Source organism: Coptis chinensis, chromosome 8, assembly GCF_015680905.1.
Source record: "Coptis chinensis isolate HL-2020 chromosome 8, ASM1568090v1, whole genome shotgun sequence".
In the NCBI taxonomy this organism is placed as follows: domain Eukaryota; kingdom Viridiplantae; phylum Streptophyta; class Magnoliopsida; order Ranunculales; family Ranunculaceae; genus Coptis; species Coptis chinensis.
In genome coordinates, this window is record NC_141463.1 from 77,317,968 (window position 1) to 77,345,173 (window position 27,206).

At 36.7% G+C, this 27,206-nt stretch overlaps 1 protein-coding gene across 1 annotated transcript; it reads right to left on the reverse strand.

Annotated features, from left to right (window-relative positions):
* Window positions 1-1,500: 1,500 nt before the first annotated feature.
* LOC147483173 (uncharacterized) lies at window positions 1,501-3,688 on the reverse strand. Its single transcript, XM_086579505.1, has 4 exons — window positions 3,069-3,688; window positions 2,285-2,486; window positions 2,125-2,209; window positions 1,501-2,060 (listed from the first exon to the last, which is right to left on the reverse strand). Exons 1-4 carry the CDS (start codon window positions 3,686-3,688, stop codon window positions 1,501-1,503), a joined length of 1,467 nt encoding a protein of 488 aa, XP_086435631.1.
* Window positions 3,689-27,206: the final 23,518 nt, after the last annotated feature.

Consider the following 27,206-nt stretch of genomic DNA (forward strand, 5'->3'; position numbering starts at 1 on the left):
GGGCTGATACGAAAAATGCTTGTTTGAAGCTAGCTAGGATGTTCCAACGGTTCTTTGTGAACTTGTGAAGTACCCAATCTTTGATTCAACTCTCTAACATAGTTGCAAAGAGTGCACTTACTTATGCATCACTATGTAGTACCTATTACCTAAACTGAGTGGTATGTATTGGATTGCTGATAGCTGCAAATCATTTGAGTGAATGTGTAAGATAATATATTTCAATGTTACTGAGTTACTCTCTCCTGCTGCTTTTTTAGACTTCTCAAATTGTTTTGATCATCATCATCATCATCCAATCTCGAAAGAGGAGTCAAGTGATCTCTCTATGCCAAACAACTTCAGAAAGAGGAGGGTCTAGTTAAGCTTTATAGTTTAAATTTGGAACCCACTCACCAAAGAGGAGGGTACAGTTAAGCTTCCGTAAATACAATGATCAAGCTTCTCATCTTGGCAAACAAGAACCCATGGGCGTGGACCATCAGCCATGATTAGAAAACGATAGGGGATAAAGTTAGTGCTCTAATCAGTCAAAACTACAAAGCATTCATGTACGGATTGAAGGAAACATCAAGGCGTTGTTCTAATGAAAAGTGTGGTGCCAAATTGAAATGCACGGTTCTTGATTGGGAGGATGCCTTACCTCCAAAGGAGATTAATCAAGCAGAGAAGCACTGTAGAATGGCCGATGTTGTACTATGTCTAGGAATCGTGGTTATGGTGGTATTTTCCGTTATCGAGGCGTGATTTAAGCAAAAAGCACCGAAAATATAAGCATGTCTAGGAATCAGGTGTGGTATTTTCCGTTGGTGAGACGTTCAATGAAAAACGGGCTTTGCTCCCCTTACAACCCTTTAATGGTCAGTCCCAAAGAAGGACAATGAGAATGACCGAGAGAACAAAGGCGGGAAGTGCTATTGAAAGAATAAAAAAAAAAAAAGAAATGGTCCTCGGACATTCACATACTTGCCCTATAGTGCGGATGATTTCTCATGTTGGTTAGATGAAAATGAATATGTATATATATAATATAAGCATGTGGGACTACAACTATACTTTTGGTTTTTTGTCACACCAATTTGTACTGTCAAAAACTGATGTCAAAACTGTATAGTGGAACAAGACAAACAGTACGTGAACTTCGCTGAGTTGGAAACTTGGAATCAAATCATTTAGCAAACATGTACCGTGAACTAGCTAAAGGTACTTAAAATGATATGTTTAAAAATAACATAGGAACACCTCAATTGAACACCTCAATTCACATAAAAAAAACAACGCTAATTCTAACTACAAACTATTAAATTTACCGGATAAAAATGCCACCAGTTCATTATTTTCACACTTGATTCTCTCACAATCATGATCCACTCAAGGCAAACGTTCAACCTGTGTAGAGACTGACGAGTTACCACCACCATCTGCTGAACTTTGAGTGCCAGTTGAACATGCAAAAGCCAATATTAACCTCAATACAAAATAAAAATAAAAGAGTACGTATTAAATAAAAATAATAAACAATCGAACATTACCAATCAACTTCGGACAGTTTCTTTTGTCGTGTGATTGCCCGGTAAGTCCACATCCATTACAGCGCCTTGCTTGAACTTGTGCTTGAACCTGTGCCTTCTCTTTTCCCCCTTGCAATCTATGTTTCCCACTCCCCTTTGCTTTAGCTAGATTCGGCTCATTCAAAGTCACATGTCGAGGCATTTTTTCCTTCTGAGAAATTCCAACTCCTTTAATAGCCAACACTTCCTTAATCATTTCATGTACCACTTTCAAATGTTGCTCATAGATTTCACTTGCCTCTTCACAAACTACAACGTCATCAAGTACCCTTGAAGTAAGATGAGATAATTTTGTGTGCCTCAACAACATAAAGTCGTTACTACTTTCTTTCACCTCTTTCCCACCATCTGCTATTATTTCTTCCAATTTTGTATCTTTCCTCCATCTACTCAATATATAAGCATCCGACAAGTAAACAATTTGACTAACTTTCAAGTAAGACCAAAATGTGTCTACAAGGAATTCCTTCAAATTCAAATTTTTTGCAGCTACAAGTAGCAAAATTTAGAGCTTTATCATATACAACTTTCCACGGTCTAGAATCTCTTTCACTTGGCCTTTTCACCATGTAGACAACCTGTTTTTCATCATCTATTGAACTTTCAATCAAGTACTCCAAACTCTCCCACAACTCATTCTGAAATTTAAAAAAAATAGACAAGGTATATATATCTGCCATCTACTTCTCCATAGAAATTGGGGTTTTCATCACGGGACGCTCATTGCTATCAACATGATCAGCTTGCAATTCTTTATGACGTTGGTATTCAAGTGCATGATTAAATCGCGTAACAAATTCATTTAAAGAATTTTCTCTAGAGACATACCTCTTGAAAAATGCATGTGAACTTTCCGCTCTTTGACTACTTGACATGCCGGTAGTGAAAATGTGTTTCACAAATGACGGAACCCACCTAGAACACATACCATACAATGCAGCTAACCAAGTGTTATCTTTTAGTTTGCTTTTCCCTATTGTATCTTGCCACATTGCCTCAAACTCTTCACCAGATTCGGTATTCCAAATGCATTTTTGAAAAACATTATAATGATCTCTATAAATGATAGCATCCAATTTTTCAGAAAACTTGTTCAGAATATGCCAAATGCAGTATCGGTGATATGTATTTGGAAGAGCTTGAGCAATAGCTTTTGACATAGCGGGGTCTTGATCGGTGATAATCATTTTGGGAGGGCCAACTGACATTACTTCCATCCATTGTTGGAGTAGCCAAATGAATGATTAAATCGCCTCGTCACACACAGAATGCACGTACCAAATATTACATCGGCGATGTTTATTTACCCCAAATGGTGGTGCAAATATCATACCATATTTATTGGTGTTGGAGGTTGTATCAAACACTACTACATCACCATAAAGTTTGTATGCTCTTATTGCCTTCGCGATTAGCCCGTAAACAATGAGTCAACCTATTTTTAGGTCCCTGTCTCAATTCGAAAGAAAAATGAAGAATTTTTTTTCTTGCTCTGACAAAAAGTATTCCATCAATATCTCTGCATCATGCCCATCTACCAAGTTCTTTGCATCTCTAACAAAATTCTTAAGGTCTTTTTCTGTACAACCAATATTTTCTATTCCACCCGCTTCCATTGAAAGAATACTTATCTGCTGGTTTATAGGTATATTGGCCGAAGAAAAAAGTTGAGACAATGACTTTTTTGTTTCAGATACGCCTTGGTGGGATCTCAACAGATGTATTTTATGAGGGGTTGAAAGAGAATGGTTGTGACCCTCGATAAACTGGCTAACAATGTAACCCGATCTCTTCAAAACTGATAATTTTGCCTTGCAACCCTCACGAACAATCCCCCGACACCTTTTTTTTTCTTTCTCATTTTTCTGTTTAGGTTTCCCCTCTTTGAAACAACAGTACTCCTTCCTAGTTATTTCATTATCTTCTTTATCCTTCTTAGTAGAACTACTTCGTATACTAAACCCAGCCACTTTTGCATAATTGTTGTAAAATTCATAAGCTTCATCCAAAGACTGAAATTCTTGTCCTATTTTCGGTTTGCAATCTTCTTTTACTTCAGGCATATAAACCATATCAGATTGTTCTTCTTCATCTGAGTTTAATTGTTCAAACTCCATATTCATTCAATAGATACTACACATAAATAAAATTGTAATTAATTAACATTTAATAAGAATTATTGAAAAATTAAATTGTAAATAAATTGAATATAACACTACGAGACCCTGGATAGGGAGTATACGTAATAACCATTTAATAAAAAAAAAATGAGCAAAATAAACTAAACAAAAATTGAACATACCGGCACGGGGATGCTGAAAAACGACTTCAGCTATATTATTTTGCTCCATGTTGGAACAATCCAAAAATAAAAGAAAAAAAAGTGTGTGATAGTGAGATTGAGCTGAGAGACTATGTGTGTGGGGTCGGAAATAGAGAAGAGGGTTGGAAAAGAGAAGAGTACGTGACATCAGCAAAAAGTGGAGAGAGAGATAGGTAGGAGAGAGGTGAGAAAAAATATATTAATTGAAGTCAAATGAGAGAGAAATTACTTTTGGAAAAAGAGTGAGGAGAGAGGGCGTGTGTTTACTTTTGGAGAGAGAGTGAGGAGAGAGAAGTGTGTGTTGTGTGGGGGAGATAAAATAGAGAAAGAATTAAGAAAGAGAGTCACGTGAATATATTTGTGGGACCCAATTTAGTTATATTTAATGAAAGAATAATAAATACTAAAGTAAAAGTGTGAGTTTCCTTTTGAGTTTGAGTCCGCTCCAAGTATGTAACTTAACAGTCCGCATGAGAGCAAAACTGTATATATAATCTATATACTAAAGTAGAGACCTCTAAAAGAGAATTTTCTCTTTCCTATATGGCACTCTAATATGAGAGATAGCCTTTGCTCTCGCCTAGGTGGCTTTCTAATATATTTTCTTTAGAGAGTTTGACTACAGGTTGATCTCTTAACGAAAGTTCAGAGTTTTAGTCTGGCTATGGCACATTGGCACGTGGATCTTTCCTTGAGCAAACCAATTTCAATTCTCTACGATCTAAAGAGATAACTTTTAGATATTTTTTTAGGTGTATTTCTAAAGAGATAACCCGATAATTTGATTGTATTTCTATTTCCGCAAGATAGTATAGGGAAAAAACATACTAAAAAGGTCTACGAGATTCGAGTTCATGGAGCAATTCCTCTACTCTCACGGTTCTAGACTTGTAGTCATCAAATTCTGCTAATTTTCTTTGCAAGACGTCATCAAGGACAGACGGGGCCTCATTGTGCCTCCCCTACTTCATTAAACAAAGGCCTAAGTTGTAGGCTTTATTGGCATTAGGATAAATTATTTGAGCTTTTCGGTACATAACTTCTACAGCAACGTAGTTTGTTTGTTTGTTACATGTAAGCCCATCCAAGGTTTCCCTGTCCAATTGAATCGAGCACATTATTAAACAAAAAAATTAAGAAGCAAATCAATGTACATGCATGGCTACATGCAACATGTAGGTAAACATTCTATGCTAAATATCAGAAAACATTGCATTTAACTTAAATTTGGAGTTATTTCTGCAATAGTATTTAGGGTGAGTTCAAAACATATTCTTTAGGGAATTATCTAACAAACTACTGTGAATAACTGATCCACTGCTTCTATATATATATAACTTTGTAGCATCAAGTAAAGGAAGCATTTGAAAGTTTGAAACCTTGCAATAGGCCTATAACACTACGTACCACACAACACAGAGCAGTTGAAATTAACCAAACTCTATGGGGGAGATACAAAATGTAAAAACGGACAAAAATATAACAAACTCACGAAGTTTGGCAGTGTAGGTAAAAGACATGGATATCAAGACTTACAGAGTTTGGCAAAATTGTACCAAGCCTGTTAGTGTATACTCACAGTTCACCTAGATCTAGACAGATAAGCAAGAGGTTATAACTATTCCAAAAATAAAATTTATGCTTCTGTAACCGAAGTGAGCCAAACTACCGATACAGTTAGGCTAAAATCTTCAATGGTATTGTAGATAATCCACTAACACAGTAAATCCAATTGGTGATTAACTCGGTATTGATTATTATTCTTTTAAGAGTTCTCATAGAAGCGTGAGTTCTCAACGGCTTTGGTGAGGTAGGTCGTGATTAGTTATTTTGTTTGATCCATATATATTTTGATTAGGTGGTGTTTGACATGGTTTTTGGATTGATTTGATAGAAAGCAATAAAACTCAAATGTTGATCCCTATCTCTGACGTACTTAATACATGCTCTATTTTTCCCTATACATGAATATTGTTTTTTAAACTGGTAGCCATTTGGACTGCACAATGATTTTAATGGACTGTTTTCTTCCAATGTAATATATGCCGGAGTAGTTTCTTCAGTGATTTGAGTGTTAAATGATCATCATCTTGGAAGTTTTGCTCCATCGACTATAGGGGGTTTCCATCCATTTGATTATTAGAAAGGCACACTCTTCTTCCATCCATTTGATTATTAGATTGTTCAAATATGAACCATTACTCATTTTACCCACTCAATCTAACGTTAATACTTTGACATGTTCACATTGGCAAAAGACATAGAACGACATGATCTTCTTTGCTATTCATGTTGTAATTGAATAGGTTTTGTTTACGTTCATTTAAGTGTATTGTGTATATGTATACAAATAATAATCAATCTAGGAAAAGAAAAGATACTTAGGGGAGCAAGCGAAGGCTCTTGAAAGAGAATTTTCTTTGTATTCACCAATTCATTGAAGATCATGATCATGTGATAATTAAATATTTTCAAGGAGGAGTAGTGTATTATTTGAGGATATGGAACTAATAAATTTGTTTTAGTGATTTGATAGATGTTTTAGTGATTTGTTATTAGTAAGTTGTGAGGTGGTGATTGCTAAATCACTGGATTTTAAAAAAAAAAAAAAAAAAAAAAAAAAAAACTATTATACACGTTAGAGTTTAAGATAATTCTATTTGAAAATTAGAAAATAACGGATTAATATCCTAAACCACAAAGTGAAGAGGCTATTCAATGCCAATTACTTAAGCACCACATGAATTACTGCTCATTAATGTATTTCGATTTATTTCTAATAAATATATGTTATGATTGATGATTTGGAAATTTGTGTGAGAGAATTTGTAAGCACGCAAAATATTTAATAGATCTCGGGCGTATGCCCGGGTCCAAAATCTAGTACTCACTATACTTAAAAAAAAGTAAAAAAAGGAATAAACAAAAGAAAAAAAAAATATAAAGTTGGTAGTCTAGTACCATATTAGAGCATTCCCAATGCAAAGGTGGAGCCTTAGTCACCAGTTCGTTGAGCGGGAGCGAGAGCGAGAGCGCAAAAGCGCAAAAGCGCCTAACTTGAGAAGCTCCCATTTTGAGAGCGCCTATGGAGCGTTTTATTTATACTAATATAATTATTAAATATTGAAATATAAACCATAAAATTTGTAATTATCACTAATTTTTCATTTGATAAACCTATGTTTAATAAAGTAATTGTGTTTGATAATAATTTAAAATAAAAATAAAGAATAGATTTAGGAAAAAGAACAAAACTATAGCCCACATGCCTTTCATATTTTTTTTTTCGATAATAAGTCCATAGGCCCTTCCATTATACTTTGAACACTTTGAAGGTTGATTTACGGTTGTCAGAACAGTTTGGGTCACATGTCAACTAGACTACTCTTCTACTAGTAAGTACTAAACATAGTTATATTTTGATATGGGGAGTACAGTATCATAGTTATGATCTCCTTCTTTAGACCTTTCCTTTTTTGTACTATATCAACTTACACAGAGACCCACGAACTTCATCATCTGAATTCAAAGCAACAAACGACTCTCTCTCTCTCTCTCCAAAGACTGGTTTAGCATGGATCCTCAAGAAGCAATTATAGCAGTCTAGCTATTTTGATCAAATCCTTATTTTTTTCATTTCTTTTTTTGGGTTTCAAAACACTTAACTTTCATATGGATCTTTGTTGATCTTCAATTTTTTCAATTGAGGTTTAGAATATAGTTTATTTAAATATGTAATTGTTTGATTTAAAACTTATTAACTACTCTCACTGTAAAAGCGTGGCTTTCAAATCTAGAGCGCGGTTTCGAGGAGCTTTTCGATAAAAAGCGTCAAACCACAGTTTGAGAACGGGAGCTTTGTACTCTCCCCACGGTTTGTGTGACTAAGGGTGGAGCCCCTCCAAGTATAAAGTGGGTTTGTGACTTTATTCACCTCCAAATGGTTCAAAACTTTTACCCAATGCAAATGTGAATACTAAGGTGACTATTTTCCCAAGTCAAAACGAAGGTGAAACTTTCAACCGAGATAGTGACTGAGTTGTGAACTTTGGACGGGATGTTGGATTCCATCTTGTGTGTTTTTTTTAAAAAAAATGGGGGTTTTTTTTTTTTTCCGGACGGAATGTTTCATTTCGTCACATGATTTTTTGAATTTTTTTCGGTTTTTTTTTTTAAATTTCAGAAAGGATGTTTCATTCCGTCCGGAGCGTTTTTTTTTTTTTACGTCCAGACGGAATCTAACATCCCATCCGAGATTAATATTCATCTTTGCATTGGGCAGCTTCACCATCTTTTTCACCAAAACGGTGAAAAAGAGGAAAAATACTGCTTACGTAGAAGTGAAAAGAGGGGGAAAATAATTACTTGCATTGGGAATGCTCTTAAAGGTTGAGAGAAATTAGTTTAGTCTGGACACTCTCTTCTCTATCTTATTGACTTCAAGGCTTAGTAGTTGGTACAAAAAAAAGTCTTCAAGATTTCATTTGTTTTTTTATTCCTCGACTCACATTCACAAGCTTCCACATACCATAATTGACAGTATCCTCTCTTATTAGAGCATTCCCAATGCAGTCGACTATTATTCACCTCCACGTAGGCAGTATTTCACCTCTTTTCCACCATTTTGGTGAAAAACAAGGTGAGGCTGCCCAATGCAAATGTGAATATTAATCTTGGACGGGATGTTAGATTATGTCTGGACGTAAAAATCGAAAAAACACTCCAGACGGAATGAAACATCCCGTCTGAAATTTAAAAAAAAAACTGAAAAAAAAGTAAAAAAATCATGCGAGACGGAATGAAACATTCCGTCCGAAAAAAAAACCAATTTTTTTTTAAAAAAAACACAAAAGACGGAATTCAACATCTTGTCCGAAGTTCACAACTCAGCCACTATCTCGGTTGAAGGTTTCACCTTCATTTTGACTTGGGAAAATAGTCACCACCATATTCACCTTTGCATTGGGCAATTTTTTTTTTTTTTTGCTTAGTAAGTGTATCTATTGTATATTAAGAAAAGGAGAGTTACAAAAGTGTATGAACTCCATGAGAGTTACTAACCAGCCACATGCTAGTCAATAACACCTCATATCAAGTTCATGTTACAAATCTAAAATACAGCCCATTAGGATTCTCCCATTTATACAACCATGGGGGAATACCTACATACACACTTACTTCATCTTTATCTAAGCTAGATCCTTTTTTTGCAGCAATGTCTGCTGCAAAATTAGCTTCTCTCCATGTATGAGAGAGCATCTTTGCAATTTGCTTTTACACCACCCCCATCTTTTACTGAGTTTCCATGGTATCTTGCCCGTACTAAAATCTTCTATTGCAACTGTTGAGTTAGATTCTAACCATAAGTTCAGCCAACCTTTCTCAATTGCTACTTTCGCATTTTCCAGAATTGCATAACACTCAGGAACATAGTTCGTCTTCACCCCTAAGCCCTTACAACTCACGAGTAGAAACTCACCATTATGATCTCGATACATTGCACCCCACCCTGCTGGTCTAGGATTTCCCATGGAAGACCCGTCAACATTAACTTTAACTTGATCTATTTCAGGCAGTAACCACTTGCACTCCTTGATTTGTGGAGCTTTCCTTAGTTTTAGTTCAGCCCCCCAAGCCAATCTCACAAAGTGATCATGTGCATTACCATACATAGTACCCTTTGACGTGTGTATAACACAGTTAACTTGTTGTTTCACATACTTTGTACAAAAGGTAAAGTTGTTACTTTCATCTTCAAAGTGTACCTTATTTCTGTGAAACCAAAGAGCCACCATGCCACCCACTACTGCTGCTTCCCACATATGCCTCACTAGCACACTACTACCCTGAGCCATCCTTCGAGCTTGTGTCAGATTGGAGAAGCCGTTTCTGAATCGGAACTTACTTGATATCCATTCCCACAGTTGCCTCGCAAATGGGCAATACCACAACAAGTGATTCAGATTTTCAACATCCTTCTTACAAATTCCACATCTTGGTACCAGCTGCACCCCTCTTCTCTGAAGTTTTTCTTGAGTTGCTACACAATTTCTCATCAGTTTCTATGCATTCGCAGATGTACTTGGGTGTACGTGAGCACTCCATAACACCTTATGACAGCTGACCTTACTCTCCTTGCTTCTAATATCTTCGTATGCTGATGTAGTTGTAAATTCACCTTTCAAGTTTGGACACCAAATCCTGTGATCCTCATCTTGTGTCAAGGGTTTATCCATGATACTAGTATCAATGCCATTTTGGATAAGAAACTCCTTGAAGTTCTCTGGTGGTGCCCAACTTCCATCTTGGATCAAATCACTTACTGTAGCATTACAATTCACTAGAGCCTCATCTGATAGCTGTAGGTGCTCCTGAATGGACTTCCTTCCCAGCCAATTTGATCTCCACAAATCAATGTGTTAACCATTTCCAACCATCCATTGTGATCGAGGGATCACCTCTCCTAATGCCATTTTAATGCTTCCCCATATAGATGAGGGTCTGTAATACTTAATAATATCTCCATTTTTCTTGTAGTACTTGATTCTAATGAACTTTGCAAATTCTTCATCTCCGTTTAGAATCTGCCAGCCCAGTTTCATCAGCATACACAAGTTCACCTCTTTAAGTCTTCTCAGACCTAACCCCCCATTGATGGGTTTACAACATTTGTCCCAGCTAACAGTAATTGACTTCTTCACCATGGGGTCCCTAGACCAAAGAAAATTTCTCATCACTGTTTCTACTTCCTTAATCAAACTCGCTGGCCATTTATAAATAGACATGTTATATATTGGGATGCTACTCAAAACCGATTTGATTAGCACCACTCTTCCTTGAAAAGTAAGTAGCTTGCCAGCCCAACTACTTATTCTCTTCTTAATCTTATCTAGGATACACCTCAGAGTGACATGAGTAACTCTTCCTTGTATGATTGGCACTGATATTCACCTTTGGTATGTTAGAGATTTGAATCTCTTCCTTAGCCAAAATGTGAAAACAAAGATATTTTCCTTACTCACGATCTTCGTGTTCATATAGTTTAGAGTAAGGATTCGAACCAACCTAAATTCTAGGACCACTTACAACTTGGTTTTACTCTTTTAGGAAACTAGTGAGTAAGTTTAGCTATGATTGTGTAAATACTAAATATTTGGTTTCTTTACTACACAAAAATTGAAAACATTAAGTTACGTAACATGCAACTAAGACACGATAAAATTTTACTAAAACAAAAGTGGAGAGTTAATTTGCCTCATGTGAAGATAACTTTTGTTATTGATTTTAGTAAGTGCATTTTACTCTTCCTAGAACTCATAGACAAGTCCTAATAAAAGAAAACTTGACCTCTAACATATATGACTCATCTCTAAGCTCATACATGCTAGCATGTAGAACCAAAGTAATGACTTATCTCTAAACTTATCACTTTGATCCCTAACTAGACTCTACACCAACTATCATTTTGGGATAGGATGTAGGTCTAGTTGTTCTTCCTAAACAACTTACTAAACCAAGTAACAAAGATTTTCCCTCACATGAGTATTATTAACTCCCCACAAAGGGAAGGTTTAGCTCGTGATCCTTGGGCTAAAAAAAAGAGAAGTACAAATTATAATTGTAAAAGAAGAGAGAACTAAAAGAAAAAGAAAATCTATAAATGAACTCACTTGCATTTAGATTTTGTTTTTAACTAGAAGAACACAAGGTTACCTCCATTAAAACTATTACAAGTTTTCTACCAAAACTAAAAACTAAATAAAAACTAAGGCTAAGGAACTAAAGTAATACATGGTAAAGGAAAAGAAGTCAAGGGAGTAAATGGATTGTCCCCCCTTGTTTTGTTTTCTTCTCCATTTGAGAGAAATCTTATTTCCTCCCACGTTAAACACCAAACCACATTTACTTCATTTTTATCCACCACATTAAAACAAAGTGACACCTTGCCTTTTTTTTTTTCATTATTAACATCTAATCTAATTAATTACATACAAAATGTCAACTTTGCACCAATAATTTGGCATTTTTGTCTTGACATGCTCCATGATTGATGACTCATCAAATCTTGTGGACCCGCATAGTTAGTCCACATCTTTTGGCGGTCCGGTCTTTTGGTAATTTTACAACTTCCCCAACCTATCGTAGAGTTAATCATACGATTGTCCGAAAGCAGCTCACTTGTCGATTCGAGTCCTAGTTCAAAGGTAGGAGCTTGAAGTTTGATGCTTCGTCTTGGTTTGTTGGGCTTTACATGGTTGATTTGGAAGAATTCATATATACATCGTTCCCCGTGCTTTAACGCAGGTTTAACCAATATTTTCATGTTTACTGTGAATACCTGCAAAAGTACGAAAATATATTTATTTCATAATTATTAAACATATAATTAACTAAATTTATATGTCTCAATGGGGTTTTATATTACCGTTTTTTGTGCTTATCACACTACCCCCAAATAGCACTTTGCTTGTCCTCAAGCAAAGAAGAGACATTACAACAGATAAGTGGCAAAAAATGTGTAGTCCTAACTAATTCTCGTTTCGCAGAGTGCAGTTGCATTGACCATATGCAATAAGGTCTTAAACCACTAGGAATTCCCTAGTGGACTAGTTATAGCCTCGTGAGAGTTTTCTAGAGAAGATACTCACAAACTTCATTTATACTACAACGACTTAGGGACAAAAACTCGTTTCCTAAATTAATCTCAGATATCCATACATCTCCTTAGCAGGGAACGGGGATTGATTTCTTTGAAACTCATGTTAATATGCATTCAATAATTAAAACATCTATATATGATCATGCATGCAGTGAACTTTTCATTGAAATGTACTAGCAGGGTCGTTTCTGGATCCTTTGGAGAGCGTACCTAAATGGGTTCTCTCAAGTCTGAGGTCGAAACATAAATTCACTCAAAATTTTTCCACTCAGGTTTTGTTAACTCCAGTGTACAGTGGGCACACGTTTCCTCACATCTCAATGACAGTCAGAGGAGTCGAGGTCGATCAATCATGTCTACTACTTATTATCACACCTTCTTACTCCTAAATGAGCTAGATGTCTTTATTAGGTATTGTGGGGGCATAGGTGATGGTGTAGAAGAAAATGGAAATGGATAATCAAAATTTACGAGTATGAGAGAATAGCGTCTTCAAGATATTTATACTAGAGAAATCCTTGTTTTCTTTTCTTCTTCTAACTGAGTTTTCCAACCTTGTTCTTAAGCCTCTGGATACTGATGATTTTTTTTTTATAACTTAAGAACATGATTCTATTTTTCTTTCCTGAAGCAAGTAACTGACTTTTATTTGGGACAAGTCTTTCTCTTTATTTTTCCACATTTCATCCTATTTCTTATACTCATCACTTAGGTAGGTTATTTTATTTGGTTTAATAGATGGGTAAGGAATTTTTGGTGAAAGTGAAAGGATTGATGAAAGGTTCAGTGGAGTGACTAGCGGTAAAATTTGTAACAGGTAAGAATTTTTTTTTAGCTATGTCGATCCAAAGAAGGCCTAAATTCTCGCCTAGGGTTCGGGTGGTGATCAAGTAAGTAGACACGTGATTTTCTCTAATTGGAAAAACTACTCCTCTATGTTATTACTCACATATCACACATATCGAGGCTTTTTGGTTAGATTCTCACAAGATTGATCGTTTAAGTAACTAACCGTTGGTTTCAGAAACTTACTGCTATGTATACTCGATGATACTCATTACATGAATGTTCATGAAAAGATGTATAAACTATTGCATACGTATTATCTTAAGTTTCTTAAAAACGAATCCTAATTCAGATATTAATGTGAGATTTCTAGACAATTTTTCTCATTGAAAAGGAAACAAGACTTTGTCACTAAGTACAATTATTAACCAGAAAATAAAAACTATATACATGCTACAATTTGCCTAATTTTTGTTACAGGTTAAAAACACCCCCAAACAAAATGATGCTTAGTCCTCGAAGTATCAATAAATAAAGAGAGAAATTACCTGAAAACCGTGAGCAAAATTAGGGCTAGATTGATAGAATAGAAAGGTTGGAGAACATAATATATTATACAGAAAGGAACAATGAAATGTATAATAGCACACGAAATAATGAAAGACAATAACACATGAAACATAATTTTTAGCTAGATATATGTACAATGGCAAGCTCAAATTTACCATCTAGCAGGATGTGTAGGTCTGGCGTCCTCAATAAGGAAATGCATTTCCTTAGCATCGCGCCAAAAGATAATAGTCTGCCAAATTTCTGCCCATTCCTTGTCTCCGGATTTGTTCAAATGTTTCTTCATATTTTCATCCTTCGGGTAACAACGAACATGGCTTAGGTACCAAGCGGGACGTTTCCATTGCCTAAACCTTAATGAGCAAATGATTTTATTTGCTAGGCACATAGAATCTACCTTGACCCAGTCATGAAAACGTAAGCGCAAACCGTGGGAAATGTGTCTTCATGATTCGCAAGCGGTTCTGAGTAAAAGAATATACTGATCCTGAAAAGTGCGAGCTCGTTTCAGGTTGGAGATAACACAACCTAAGATGTTAAATAGTGTATGACCTTGAGCTAGTGCACTGAATACTACGCAGGCAGCCTCATTAGCAGTAGAAAAATGCCAATCTCCCATGATGTTCAGGAGTATAAACAACATCACAGTCCCCATGTTCATGGTCATGCTTGCTAAGGGAATGGTGATGTCGTGCCATGGTACATGGACATCTCCTTCTCGTTTAATCTCAAGACCATCACCGTAAGTTTCACAAAAAATTTGTCATTGAAAGGAACGGTAAGAATTATGATAGATGTAATGCCATGATGCGGCCGGTTCGTGATATGGAAGATCCAAAGTTAGGGTAAGTTGTTGTTCAGAAAAAATATGATGTGTGTCACCAACTAAGATTGTGAACCTGTCTAAGTAGAAGCCATGTGCATGATTGAATGCTGGTGTGTCCTCCATATTAGCATAAAAGTATGTGGCCAAACTCGGAGAATAAGTTTGGTCAGGTTGAAGAACTAGGGAAGACCACCCAATGTTAGTGATGTAGTCACGGAAGAGATGGCCATAAGTATTGGAATCCATCATAGACTGAAATGATTGCTCAGGAATGAGTTTTGGAGGTGTCATGTTTGATGAAGATGCAATATTTGATGAAGATGTCATGGTGGATGAAGTAAAGAAATGGGCAATGATAAAGGCAAAGTGGATGGATAAATGAGTATGAAAGAAAATAGACCCTCCTGTAATGACATTGAAAATCACATGTTAAAATTATTTTAGTCACAACGTAAATGAAGACAATTCTAGTAAACATTTCAAAAGAATACACAAAGATAGCAACAAAATTCATAATACGACGAAAAACGTAATAATATATACAATTATTTATTTATTGACTTAGTATTGTTATTCTATTTTTATTTAAAAAGAAAATCATGGATTATTATGATGATTCTGGAGACACAAATCGTGCACCACACTGTTTAGTTCTTCTATTTGTTGGCGGAGCTGCATCTGAATGTCCCCTTGGCTGGTAGAGAGTGTAGTTTGATTCTCCATTAGGAGAGCGTGATTTTGCAAGGACTAAGAATGATTTTCCAAGATTTCCTCCTGTTCAACATCATGCATTGCTTGATGTTCTTGGAAATCCTTAAGAGTTGTAATGATGATATTCTGACGAACGTATAGTTCCCGCATGCCGTGATGAAGAAATTGAATACCTTCCATGGGATTAAAAATGTTTAGCATGGCATTTTCATCAAAGTAAAGTTCAAAGTTTGATCTTGGGTCGTTCTATTCATCTGTCAGAGTGTCAGGATTCCAAAAACCAACTGAGTAGTCTGTTTGGAGCACACTAATATTTGCTCTTTGAAGGGGTGTCTCTGGAGAAATTATTGGATAACCCCAATGCATCATAATCTACGTGACTAAAGTAGATAGAGGTGCTGACCTTTTTGTTTTCCTGGTGATCGCGTTCCAGAGGTGTTGGATTAGACAAAATCATCCCTTTGAGTTTGTAAAACCCAAAGTAGGCGAAGTTGAGACTTTGTGACTTCTAATTGGTGTGATGTACCTACCACATTGTGTCCCAACCAGTGGAGCACAACTCGTTGATTATGTTTCAAAGAGTCTTGAAGAACAACGTGATGTCTATTTCCGACTTCGCCATGAGATACAGTGTAGCTCGTAGTAAAGTTTTGATGGAATCAAATGATGACTCTGGAAAAAGGAACTCCTGGGTATTCATTGGGATTTGAAGTATGCCGGAGATAATTTCCTTAGTCAATTCCAATCATCGTCCATAGGCATTGAAATAGCATTTTCCATTTTCAGTTCCGCTAAATTGGTAGAATATCATAACCAATTCTTGGGAATAACCAGCTGCTGAATGATATAGAAGAGGCGTCCATCCTCGACGTACAATTTCAGTGTCAAAATAAGGAGAAAACTGGCCATCTTCAAAAAAATTCAGGTAGTCTTTCTCAGGCATTATTTTTCTTGGTTGATCCATTTGGAAGTATTACGGAGGGAAGTATAGTGAAGAATGCTTGAAAGAGAATGGCTGAAAAGAAGAGATTTATAGGCAATCTATGAGTCTGTACCAATCAGGATTCCAAGTTTAGTTAAATCCAAATTTAATATATGAAAACACAAGTGACTCATGTGTTGTTGTTACACCGACCTTTATGAACAACAACAATGGGTATCCATAGTAAGTCTTTTCATGTCAGATTTCCACAAACAATTAATGAGATGTTAAAATGATAGAAAGTATGGGGGAAGGTTTCACATGGCAGTTAGACCTACCCATAATTTCAGAATTTATGAGCATACCTCAATAATAGAACATGGATAGAATAATCAAGCTGCGTGTGTGACAAGTGTTATGCGTATCGTGTAGCGTGCGCGATCTTCTCTGAACACCATGAGTAGAGATAGAATTATTTTGGTGAGATTTGGATGGTAATTTCTTTGTTATGGTTTTCTTAGTTGTTGATTGATTTTTATTTTATTTTATGTTTTATTTTTATTTTTTTAATAGGTAAAAATACAACTAATACACACAAATAGTTAATACGGAACTTCTCCATTTAATACGTAAATCGTACAAATGTGTGAGAATTATTTAACACACCATACTAATATACAAAATGACAGAAGGAAAGAGAGTTGTCGGTTACATAGATTTAGATATTCTGGATCATGTTATGCATGAGTGACAGTAGTACAATGATAAACATTGTTATCACGAATACTGTGATGGCCCATTTGTGTTGCTCCTTTTTCCATCGCTCGAGTTGATTCATTATGTTGAAGAAAATGAGAATTTGTGAAGAGGAGTATTTGAAGAGTGAGAGAAAGGGATGAGTGAAAGTGGAAGATGAGAGTTGGATTTATAATTAGAAATCTGACCGTTGGGCATCTGACCGTTTGGATCAGTCCGTTGGGTTTTGACCGTTGGGCTTTGAGAGTAGTCCCAATGCATCAAGGAACAACTAATATATTACGAAGTACAATAATTTCATATCATAAACTATTTCTCATTTAAACCGTCTAGAGATACAAAATTATGAGAAATCAAACGATATATAATTTTTTATCACTAGAAATATAAAAAGGCAATGCATAAGGGAAATAAATGACATAGTCATTTCTAAACCAAGGAAAATAAACAACTACTAGGAATCCCCAGGGTTAGCAGAAGATGAACCAGGGTTTCTACTTTGTCGGCTACGACGAACTCCTAGTTGAGCTGACTGGTCTGGAATGTGGCCCAAAAACTCTAGCAGTTGATCTTGGAATTGCTGTTGATTTGCCATCATCATTCTCTGGAAACGGCCTTGGCGATTACATATTTCTTGCTGGAAGTCATTTTGGGAAGTAAGCATCTCTTCCTGACGAAGAAACATCCTGCGCATACTAGTGTTCATGTGTCTCAAAGCTTCCATGGGAGTGCTGATTCGGCGCATGGTATCCTCATTAAAATAGTTGGGTGGTGAAAGAGGAGGAGGAGGTACGTTATCACGCTCAATATCATCTATAGCTACTGGGTCCCAGTGGTCCAGAACACAAGTCTCGAAAATTCCAAAATTCTCGAAAGACCTTGTTGGAATGAAAGGAGTAGCAGACTGGAATCCTAAGTTAAGCATAAGCTGAGTAACAAGTACAGCAAGAGGAGCTGATCTGTTTGACGCAGTCGTAAGAACATGTCCCAGGAAATTGACCATACAGAAAGTATTTTTCTTCTCCTGGAGGATCCACAGCAGGTGCAAGAATGTCTTGTTCACGTTAGACGTCTTTGAAGTTCTAATGACGTTGTAAGCCAGCCACTGAGTGACGGCTAGTTGGTTTCGTCTGAGCGAGTGTTGGTACACGCAGTTCAAGCTAGTATTGTACGCTCCCTCGAGAAGCGTGTCAAACATTAAGTCCATCGTAGTCGGATACTTTGACAACAACAAGGTCGGACTATTTGAGATTATCGGAATCTTTGCTGTATTCGATATTAACTCCAGCGTGAGTTCACGTTCTATCCCATCCGCCGTAATCCAAAATTCATCACCCCGGAAACCACCATTGTTGTAAAACTTTAAAACTAAATCTTCCGAGTAATTAGCCGGCACTTTGTGCAACAGATACTCCCACTCCCTATTTGTAATTTCTTCGTCGAAAAAGAGATGAAACATGCCCAAATCGAATAGATTTTTAAAATTCCTCTCAACTGTGATTCGTCGACATGCTACCATAGAGAGGTCTAGTTGTTTTTATGAGGGTGGAAATTGCTTGGATTGATGGAGGAGATGGTGCTGGAGCAAGGGGGTTCAAATTGGTGGTGTTTATCCCGCGTGCGCGGGTCCAAATCAAGCCTGTGTAGCCGCGTTCGCGAGTTGTTTGTGTGGGGGACCAAGATCCGTAATCTAGGGGAAGAAAAGTGAGGGATGATGCATGGTTTGGCCCGCAGGTTGGGTTTTGTGACCGGATCCGTGATTTTTTGTCAGGTCCAATTTTTGGCCCAAGCCCAAATGATATCCAGAAATTCCCCTTATGTCCCGAAATTTCAAACGTGGAATTTCGATTACTTTTAACTCCAGATTAAACGAATGAGATATCAAAACAATCGGCATTAAAAATGCTATTTACTGGAATATGACAAAATCACATTCAAACTTTTTTATTTTTATTTTTATTTTTATTTTATTTATTTATTTTTATTTTTATTTATTTATTTGGTTTTTATTTATTTACAAATTTTATATACAAATGTACAAGGGGAGATGAACGTGTTAACAACATCGGATTTCAAGAAGAAAATCATTATCAGAAAATCGGGCAAAAAATCATGTCTGCCTTGGGGCGAACCCAATCCAGCCAGACTGTGGCTTAACCTTTATGTTTTGGGGGCCTAGAGTTCAGGATGGTACCATCCCTGATCAATGTGTAATGGTTTAATAATAATATTACCCTTAGTACATATGGTATAGCCTCAAACCGCCCCGAACTGTCATCAAATAGAAAACTATTCGGGGTTGGTCTGGTGAAATCCATTGCCCTTGCGAACGAGGGACCATCCGATGTTGCATATGACGACTCTCTTTGTGCATAATATTTAGTGCAAAGGTGAAAATAAAAGACACGAGTATAAACAAGTTGAGTCTTTTAACGTCAGATCCTCAAGACGAATGTGTGTCTTTTAACGTTAGATCCTCAAGACGAATGTGAGTCTTTTAACGTCAGATCCTATCCCAACCTGTGGGAGCAACAGGACAACGACGAAGTTTATCCTGCTGAGCTGGTGTCAGACAATAATATACCTTATACCGGCTCATATCGGATAGTAGATCGATCAAGACCTGGACAGAAAGGTGTTTGACAATTCATACACCACCCCATCCTTTTCGCCCGTCGCTTTCGAGCAAAAGTACTACAACCATTACCTATTCGAGATGGGTGAGATTTACACCAAATGATGAGCTGAAGTTCGCGAGGAAGAGAATAGAAAAGGGAAGAGAAGGAAGGAGTTGAAATTTTTGGTACCCATTGTTTACCAGAAGGCACGTTTGCTCGATTAACAGAAGACATTTATACTCAGTTCCGAAGTAGAGTTTTTGTGGACTAAGGTTCCAGCACTTGCAACCACACACTTTAGGGATTTTAGAAAAGAAAATAGAAAAGGGCCCGGCTACCCTAATGGCGTACTTTCCCTATTTATATCACATGGAAAGAAGTACACCAGTGAATCTATTAGTCTGTGTAGATTGGATCTTTGAGAAGAGTCTTTTCAACATCTGGAGAGCGCAACTCATGATAATGTTTAACGCATTGGCCATTTATTTGAAATTCGCTTTCATCATTTACGTTTTTCAAAGATATAGCCCCATAAGGGGTGACAGCAGAGACAATGAAAGGACTAGACCATCGAGTTTTTAATTTTCTTGGAAAAATGTGTAATCTTGAGTTGTACAACAAAACTTTTTGACCAACTTTGAAATTTTTTCTCAATATGTGCTTGTCATGCACTCTTTTCATGTTAGATTTATAAGATTTCGAGAGATCATAGGCATCACTCCGAATTTCCTCAAGCTCATTTAACTACAATTTTCTCTTTGCGCCTGCCGCATTAGTATTATAATTGAGGCTTTTGATGGCCCATAGAGCACGATGCTCAAGTTCAACCGGCAGGTGACAAGGTTTTCCAAAAACGAGGCGATAAGGAGACATCCCTATAGGTGTCTTAAAAGCTGTTCTGTATGCCCACAAGGTATCAGATAATCGTAGAGACCAGTCTTTTCTAGATGGATTAACAGTTTTTTCCAAAATGGATTTGATATCTCTATTAGAGACTTCTACTTGGCCACTGGTTTGAGGATGATATGGAGTTGCCACTTTGTGCGTGACTCTATATTTCTTTACTAATGATTCAAATATTTTATTACAGAAATGTTTTCCCCCATCACTAATAATAGCTTTTAGAATGCCAAATCGAGAGAAAATATTTTCTTTTATGAAAAAAACGACAGTTTTATGATCATTAGCACGACATGCCAATGCCTCAATCCATTTTGACACGTAGTCAACTGCTACCAGTATGTAAAGGAAACCATGAGAATTTGGAAAGGGACCCATGAAGTCGATACCCCATACATCAAATATTCCACAATCAAAATGGGATTTAAGGGCATCATATTGTGTTGAGTAATGCGTCCTAGCTGCTGGCAGCGGTTGCATGCTTTGCAATGCTCATGTGCATCTCTAAACAGTGTTGGCCAATAAAATCCACATTGTAGAACCTTGACCGATGTTTTCTTACCACTAAAATGACCACCACAAGATTGTTCATGGCAGAAGGATAACACGTCATTGTGTTCCCAGTCGGGAATGCAACGACGGATTAGTTGGTCGGAACAATACTTGAAGAGGTAGGGATCATCCCAGAAATAAAATTTCATAGAGGATAAGAACTTTTTTCGGTCATTACGAGACCAAGATGAAAGGACTTCCTCGGTAACTAAGTAATTTACTATGTCAGCTTACCAGGGGGACGAAAAAATGGAATATAAGTGTTCATCCGGAAAGGAATCACAGATAGGGTCGGTATCAGTATCAATATTACTGACAAGTCTTGATAAATGGTCTACAACCACATTTTCGCAACCTTTTTTACCTCTAATTTCTAGAGTAAATTCTTGCAAGAGGAGAATCCAACAGATCAACCTCTGTTTTGCATCTTTTTTCGCTAATAGATAACGAAGCGCCGCATAGTCAGTGTAGACAATTGTGGAAGAACCCACTAGGTAAGGACGAAACTTATCCAAGGCATATACAACGGCGAGAAACTCTTTCTCAGTGGTTGTATAGTTACGTTGAGCTTCATTAAGGGTTTTACTCGCGTAGTAAATGACAATTGGCTTATCTTCTCGGCGTTATCTTAGTACAGGTCTAATAGCATAGTCACTCGCGTCACACATTAATTCAAAAGGTTTAGACCAATCAGGTGGTTGAATTATGGGAGCGGTAGTTAAGGCGAATTTTAAAGTCTCAAAAGCTTGTTTGCAATTGAAACTGAAGTCAAAAACGACATCTTTAAGCAAGAGATTGGTTAAAGGTCGAGCAACCTTTGAGAAATCTTGAATAAATCTCCTATAGAAACCTGCATGTCCTAAAAATGCGTGAATGTCGCGAACTGTTTTTGGTATAGGAACTGAAGCAATTTTTTCTATCTTAGCTTTGTCAACTTCGATTCCATCTTTTGAAATGATATGTCCTAAAACTATTCCTTTTTTAACCATGAAATGACATTTTTCCCAATTAAGAACAAGGTTTTTCTCTTCATAACGTGTAAAGACCTTTTCAAGATTTGATAGACAGCTATCGAAAGAATCTCTATATATTGAGAAGTCGTCCCATGAATACTTCCATAAAACGTTCAACCATATCGAAAAAAATGTGAAGCATGCAAATACGTTGGAAAGTACCGAGTGCATTGCAAAGGCCGAAAAGACATTCGTTTATATGCAAATGTACCACCAAAGGGGTGAACGTAGTCTTTTTCTTGATCGGCAGGATCTATGACTATCTGAAAATATCCTGAATAACCATCAAGAAAACAGTAATACGCATGACCGGCTAACCGCTTAAGCATCTGATCGATGAAGGGCAGTGGAAAGTGATCCTTACGAGTGATTGCATTAAGTTTGCGATAGTCAATGCATATTCACCATTTCATTGGAATACGAGCGGAGATGCATTCATCTTTATCATTATGCACAACTGTAATGCTAGATTTTTTTGGAACAACGTGTACTGGACTCACCCAAATACTATCGGATATAGGGTAAATAATACCTGCATCGAGTAATCTTAAAACTTCTTCCTACACCACATCTTTCATGGTTGGGTTTAGACGACACTGCGGTTCACGCGATGTCTTAGCATTTTCTTCAAGATGTATGCGATGGGTGCATACATTAGGGTCAATGCCCTTATTAATGTCATCGGGGGACCATCCAATAGCAGAACGGTGTTGTTGAATGACATCTATTAAACGGGATTCTTGATTATCAGTCAATTGAGATGATATAATAATTGGATGACTACCATCTGGATTAAGATGTACGTATTTTAATTCCGAAGGAAGAGGTTTTAAGTCAGGGGCGGGTGGAGTGGGTATTAAAGATTCTTAAGGAAAGTCGTCTTCCATAGAGTAAAATGATGATGTTCATCCAAATCATTTGGACATCCGCGGTTAAGTAGGGTCAAATAATGGTATTGACTCTAATAATTCGTTTACTTCTTGTGTATAATCATCGTCCTCAAATTCAAAATTGCTAAAGGAAAGAAATTGGTATACTTCATCTTCAGGAAAAGTGTTTGTTAAATACTCTTGCACAATGCTGTCAACCCTGTTAACCTCACCATCAATGTTAAGCTCTGGAATTTGTTTCATCATCTTGAACACATATACCTCGACCGAAAGATTTTCGAAGGACATGGTCATGGAACCATCCCTACAGTTAATAAGAGCATTAGTAGTTGCTAGGAACGGACGTCTTAAGATGATAGGAATGGAATCACATGCAACTTCAGTATCCAAAATAACAAAGTCGACAGGATAGAAAAAGTCTTGGACTTTTACAAGGATGTTTTTCACAATTCCTTTTGGATACTTAATGGAACAATCGGCTAACTGTAGAGTCATGGTGGTAGGTTTCAGCTCATGAAGACCTAGTCATTTAAATAAGTAATATGGAAGTAAGTTCACACTAGCTCCTAGGTCTAGTAGCGCAGTAGCTGTATATTTGTCACCTAAGGTGCATGGAACTGTTGGTCTGCCAGTGTCCTTGTATTTGACTATACCATTGTGTTCGGTGATGGATGGAAACTGTTTGGTGAGGAACGCTTGTTGAGGAACATTAGTTCTCCTTTTTGTGGTGCACATATCTTTTAGAAATTTTGCATGTTTTGGCAATAGCTTTAAGGCATCGAGAAAAAGTAAGTTGATTGTCAAATTCTGAAAAGTCTCTCGAATTTCATCAAAATTCTCATCAGGTTTATTCTTTGCCAAGCGTGCAGGAAACGGTGCCTTAGGGTGAAATTTGGCAAAGGGGTCCTCTTACTTGTTTCCTAAATTCTGAGATGTTGACTTTGTTATATTTGGTGAATCCTCCGTAGGTTCATTATTGGAAATAGATTCATTAGAACCATCGGATTCCTTTGGTTGATCATCTGGCATACGTATTTGATTGTCTATAATTTTTCCAGATCGAAGAGTAGTGATTGCGTGCACCTCACCTTGGTTGGGAGTACTTGTTCCAGGTGCATTAATGAGTTCAAAGGTAGTGTTCGCTGGCTTAGGGTTTGGAACTGCTTGTCCAGGAAACACGCCTTTCTAACTCTTTTCTTGAGCCAATTGTTAAAGTGATTGTTGGATAGACATTAAAATTTGAAATTGTTGGTTCATGTAAGCTAAGAAAATCTCACTTGTTCTATCCATAACAAGTGGCGCAGGTTGTGCAATAGGTACTAGATCACGATTATTGCTGAGAAGTTGTTGATTATAGTTGGGATTTGGATTGGCTGGAACAAGGCTACGGTTGGTTTGATAGTTAGCATCAGAAGTATTTTGAAATTGATTCTGACTTTGTTGGTATTGCTAATTATTTCCTTGGCGGTAAGGAATAAAGTTGTTGGTTGGTTGAACTGGTGGATTAGCGAAACCTGGAGGAGCCCCCAGCTGTTGGTTATTTTGGCGCCAAGCAAAATTCAGATGTTGTCTCCAAGGTGCATTAGGAATGCTGAATGCACATGCCTCCTCCAATGGTTGAGTAGAGGAAGCATATAACAGGGGACAATATGTATCAGGGTGGTCAGGACTAAGACAAAGAACACATGGGGAGGTGTCAAAGTTCATAACCTGTTTTGGTAGTTGATCGTTTACTTGAACTGCAAGGGCATCTACTTTTTTAGTTAGGGATTCTATCAAATTTTTTAATTCATGATCGGGTTTTACCTAAAAAATAGATGTTTCTTTTGTAACAGTATCCTTTGATGACCTAGACGATTCAGTGTTACCCCAGTGTGTACCTTTTTTCGCTTGTTTTTCAAGAAAAGTATATGCTTCAGTAACTCTTTTGTCCATGAAGCAACTGCCGTTCATTATATCAAGAGTTTCTTTTTGATGATCAGAAAGTCCATTAAAGAAGGAACGAACAAGGATGGCTTTGTCTAGTTGGTGATGAGGACATTCTAAAAGAAGATCAGTAAAGCGACTCCATGCTTCCGTAAAGGATTCATGAGGATTTTGACGAAAGAATTGAATTTTCTGAAGCATTTAAGTTGTTTTCTTCTGAGTGTAAAATTGAAGCATAAAAGCTTGAACAAGTTTATTCCATGTGTCTATGGATTGTGGTCATGTCCCTGAAGCCAAATTGGACGCTTTTTCTGCTAAAGTGAATGGAAATAGCCAAAGCAAGAGTTGTTCCTTAGAGACAATTTGGATGGTGAAATGTTGTGGCCACTTGTTGAAACTACGAAGATGATTGTATGGTTTTTCGTGATCCAAACCATGATACACGTAACAAACTAAAACATTTGGCGGGATCTGAAAAATCACCGACAATGTCCTCAAGTTTGATGCAGGAAGAAGGTCCTTCCTGTAATGCAGTATAGAAGTCCGACAGAGGCTTCTCAGCTGGTGGAGGATCGTCGACCATAACTGCAGAAGTTAATAGCGGCGAAGGATCTTGATGAAGGTAATTAACAGAAGAAGAACAATTTTTAGGTAAAAACTTACGCAATTGCTTATCGTATTTTTTTCGACGATAGGTATGTTCAAATTCTTTAGTGGAACCAGACCGTAATCTCATGCAAGCATAAAATTAGATCTAATTTACAGAAGGAACTTATAATTACTTGAGTTTTATGATTCTCTTGAAGTATTAGAGTTGAACAACGTAGGCCTAAGCTGCTGCTAATGTAGCAGTGAAGCGAGGAATACGTGTGCATAAACCAACGGCCAGGTAACAAGAGAGATATGAGGGAGGCTTTCCATGCAAGCACGGTTCTAATTAAGTAACCTTAATCTTTCAAGTTTCCTAGACACCCTTGGAATGTGATTAAGATTTATAAAATTAAAATTTCTGCAAGGTCGTTTTTTTTTTTTTTTTTTTTTTTTTTTTTTTTTTTTTAAGATTTATGCAAGGGTGAAAGTACAAGCATGCAAATACGATCTACTCATACAATACTAGATGCAGTAGCATGTGAAGATACTCTACTTATACGTATAGCTATACGAATAGGCAAGGTTGTATCATCGATAAATACTTCCATACGTATAGGCAAATATACATCAGTAATACGTATATGTACGCTAATTTGTAAATCGATATTACATAGACGTATATAAATAGTAACAGGCAAATTTGAATCACTCATACGTATCTAAATACATTAGCATGCGAATATAATATACGTACGCATATAAATACGACAATGCTAAAACTAAACATGCAACATATTATACATAAACTAAAATACCACTCTTGTATTGTATAATAATTCGATTTCAGCAATACTCATTGAGATTGCGAGTGTCACATAGAGAGCAGCTTCACCCCGTAGGGTTTAGAAACAACTTACTGATAAACGTAAAAAAGAGAATAGTTTTACTAATGAATAAAGCGATGAAGTTTAATGCTGAAAAAGACAACCACAGTTAGAATCGAACAAGGGTGGGTGGGTGAAATGGGACTTTAAGAAGAGTACTTATACTACGAAAACAATGCGAAAGTGAAACTAAGATGGCAGTGGCGCCATTTGATAAACGTAAAAAAGAGAATAGTTTTACTAATGAATAAAGCGATGAAACTATAAACGTAAGTAAAACTAAACGATAATTTACGTGCCTAATTTATCAAAGATTTCTACTTTCAATCCTATTGAGATATAGTGGAGTAGATTATTCATTTCACTCCTAGTTCTTCCGCATGGTAATGTTCTCTACGTATAAATAATCTTAACTAAAGTCTAGTGAGAGATTTACGAATTATAAACTAGACTACGATACAACTACCCACAAGATGCAACTAATCAACTAAATAAACAGCTATAGAAATACTACGTCGATTCTATGATAAGGAATTAGAGGGGGATTGATTCCACCTTAACTCAACTTAATTTACTAATGACGAATCGTCGTAATCCGAATTGAACTGCTACGCAGAACAATTGGTTCTTCCTAATCCCTAATTACACATGACATTTCTACCAATTCATAACTAGCATGTGAACGATTAAACCCATTCTCATTGTGAA

Bases quoted from the DNA above. Each gene is read 5' to 3' on its own strand.
- LOC147483173 (XM_086579505.1), bottom strand. From the start codon at position 3,688: ATGGAGTTTGAACAATTAAACTCAGATGAAGAAGAACAATCTGATATG. The intron at 2,487-3,068 runs GTCAGAGCAAGA...TATGTGTTCTAG, and splicing joins ATATTGATGGAATACTTTTT to GTGGGTTCCGTCATTTGTGA. The intron at 2,061-2,124 runs GTGAAAGAGATT...TGCTACTTGTAG, and splicing joins CTACATGGTGAAAAGGCCAA to CTGCAAAAAATTTGAATTTG.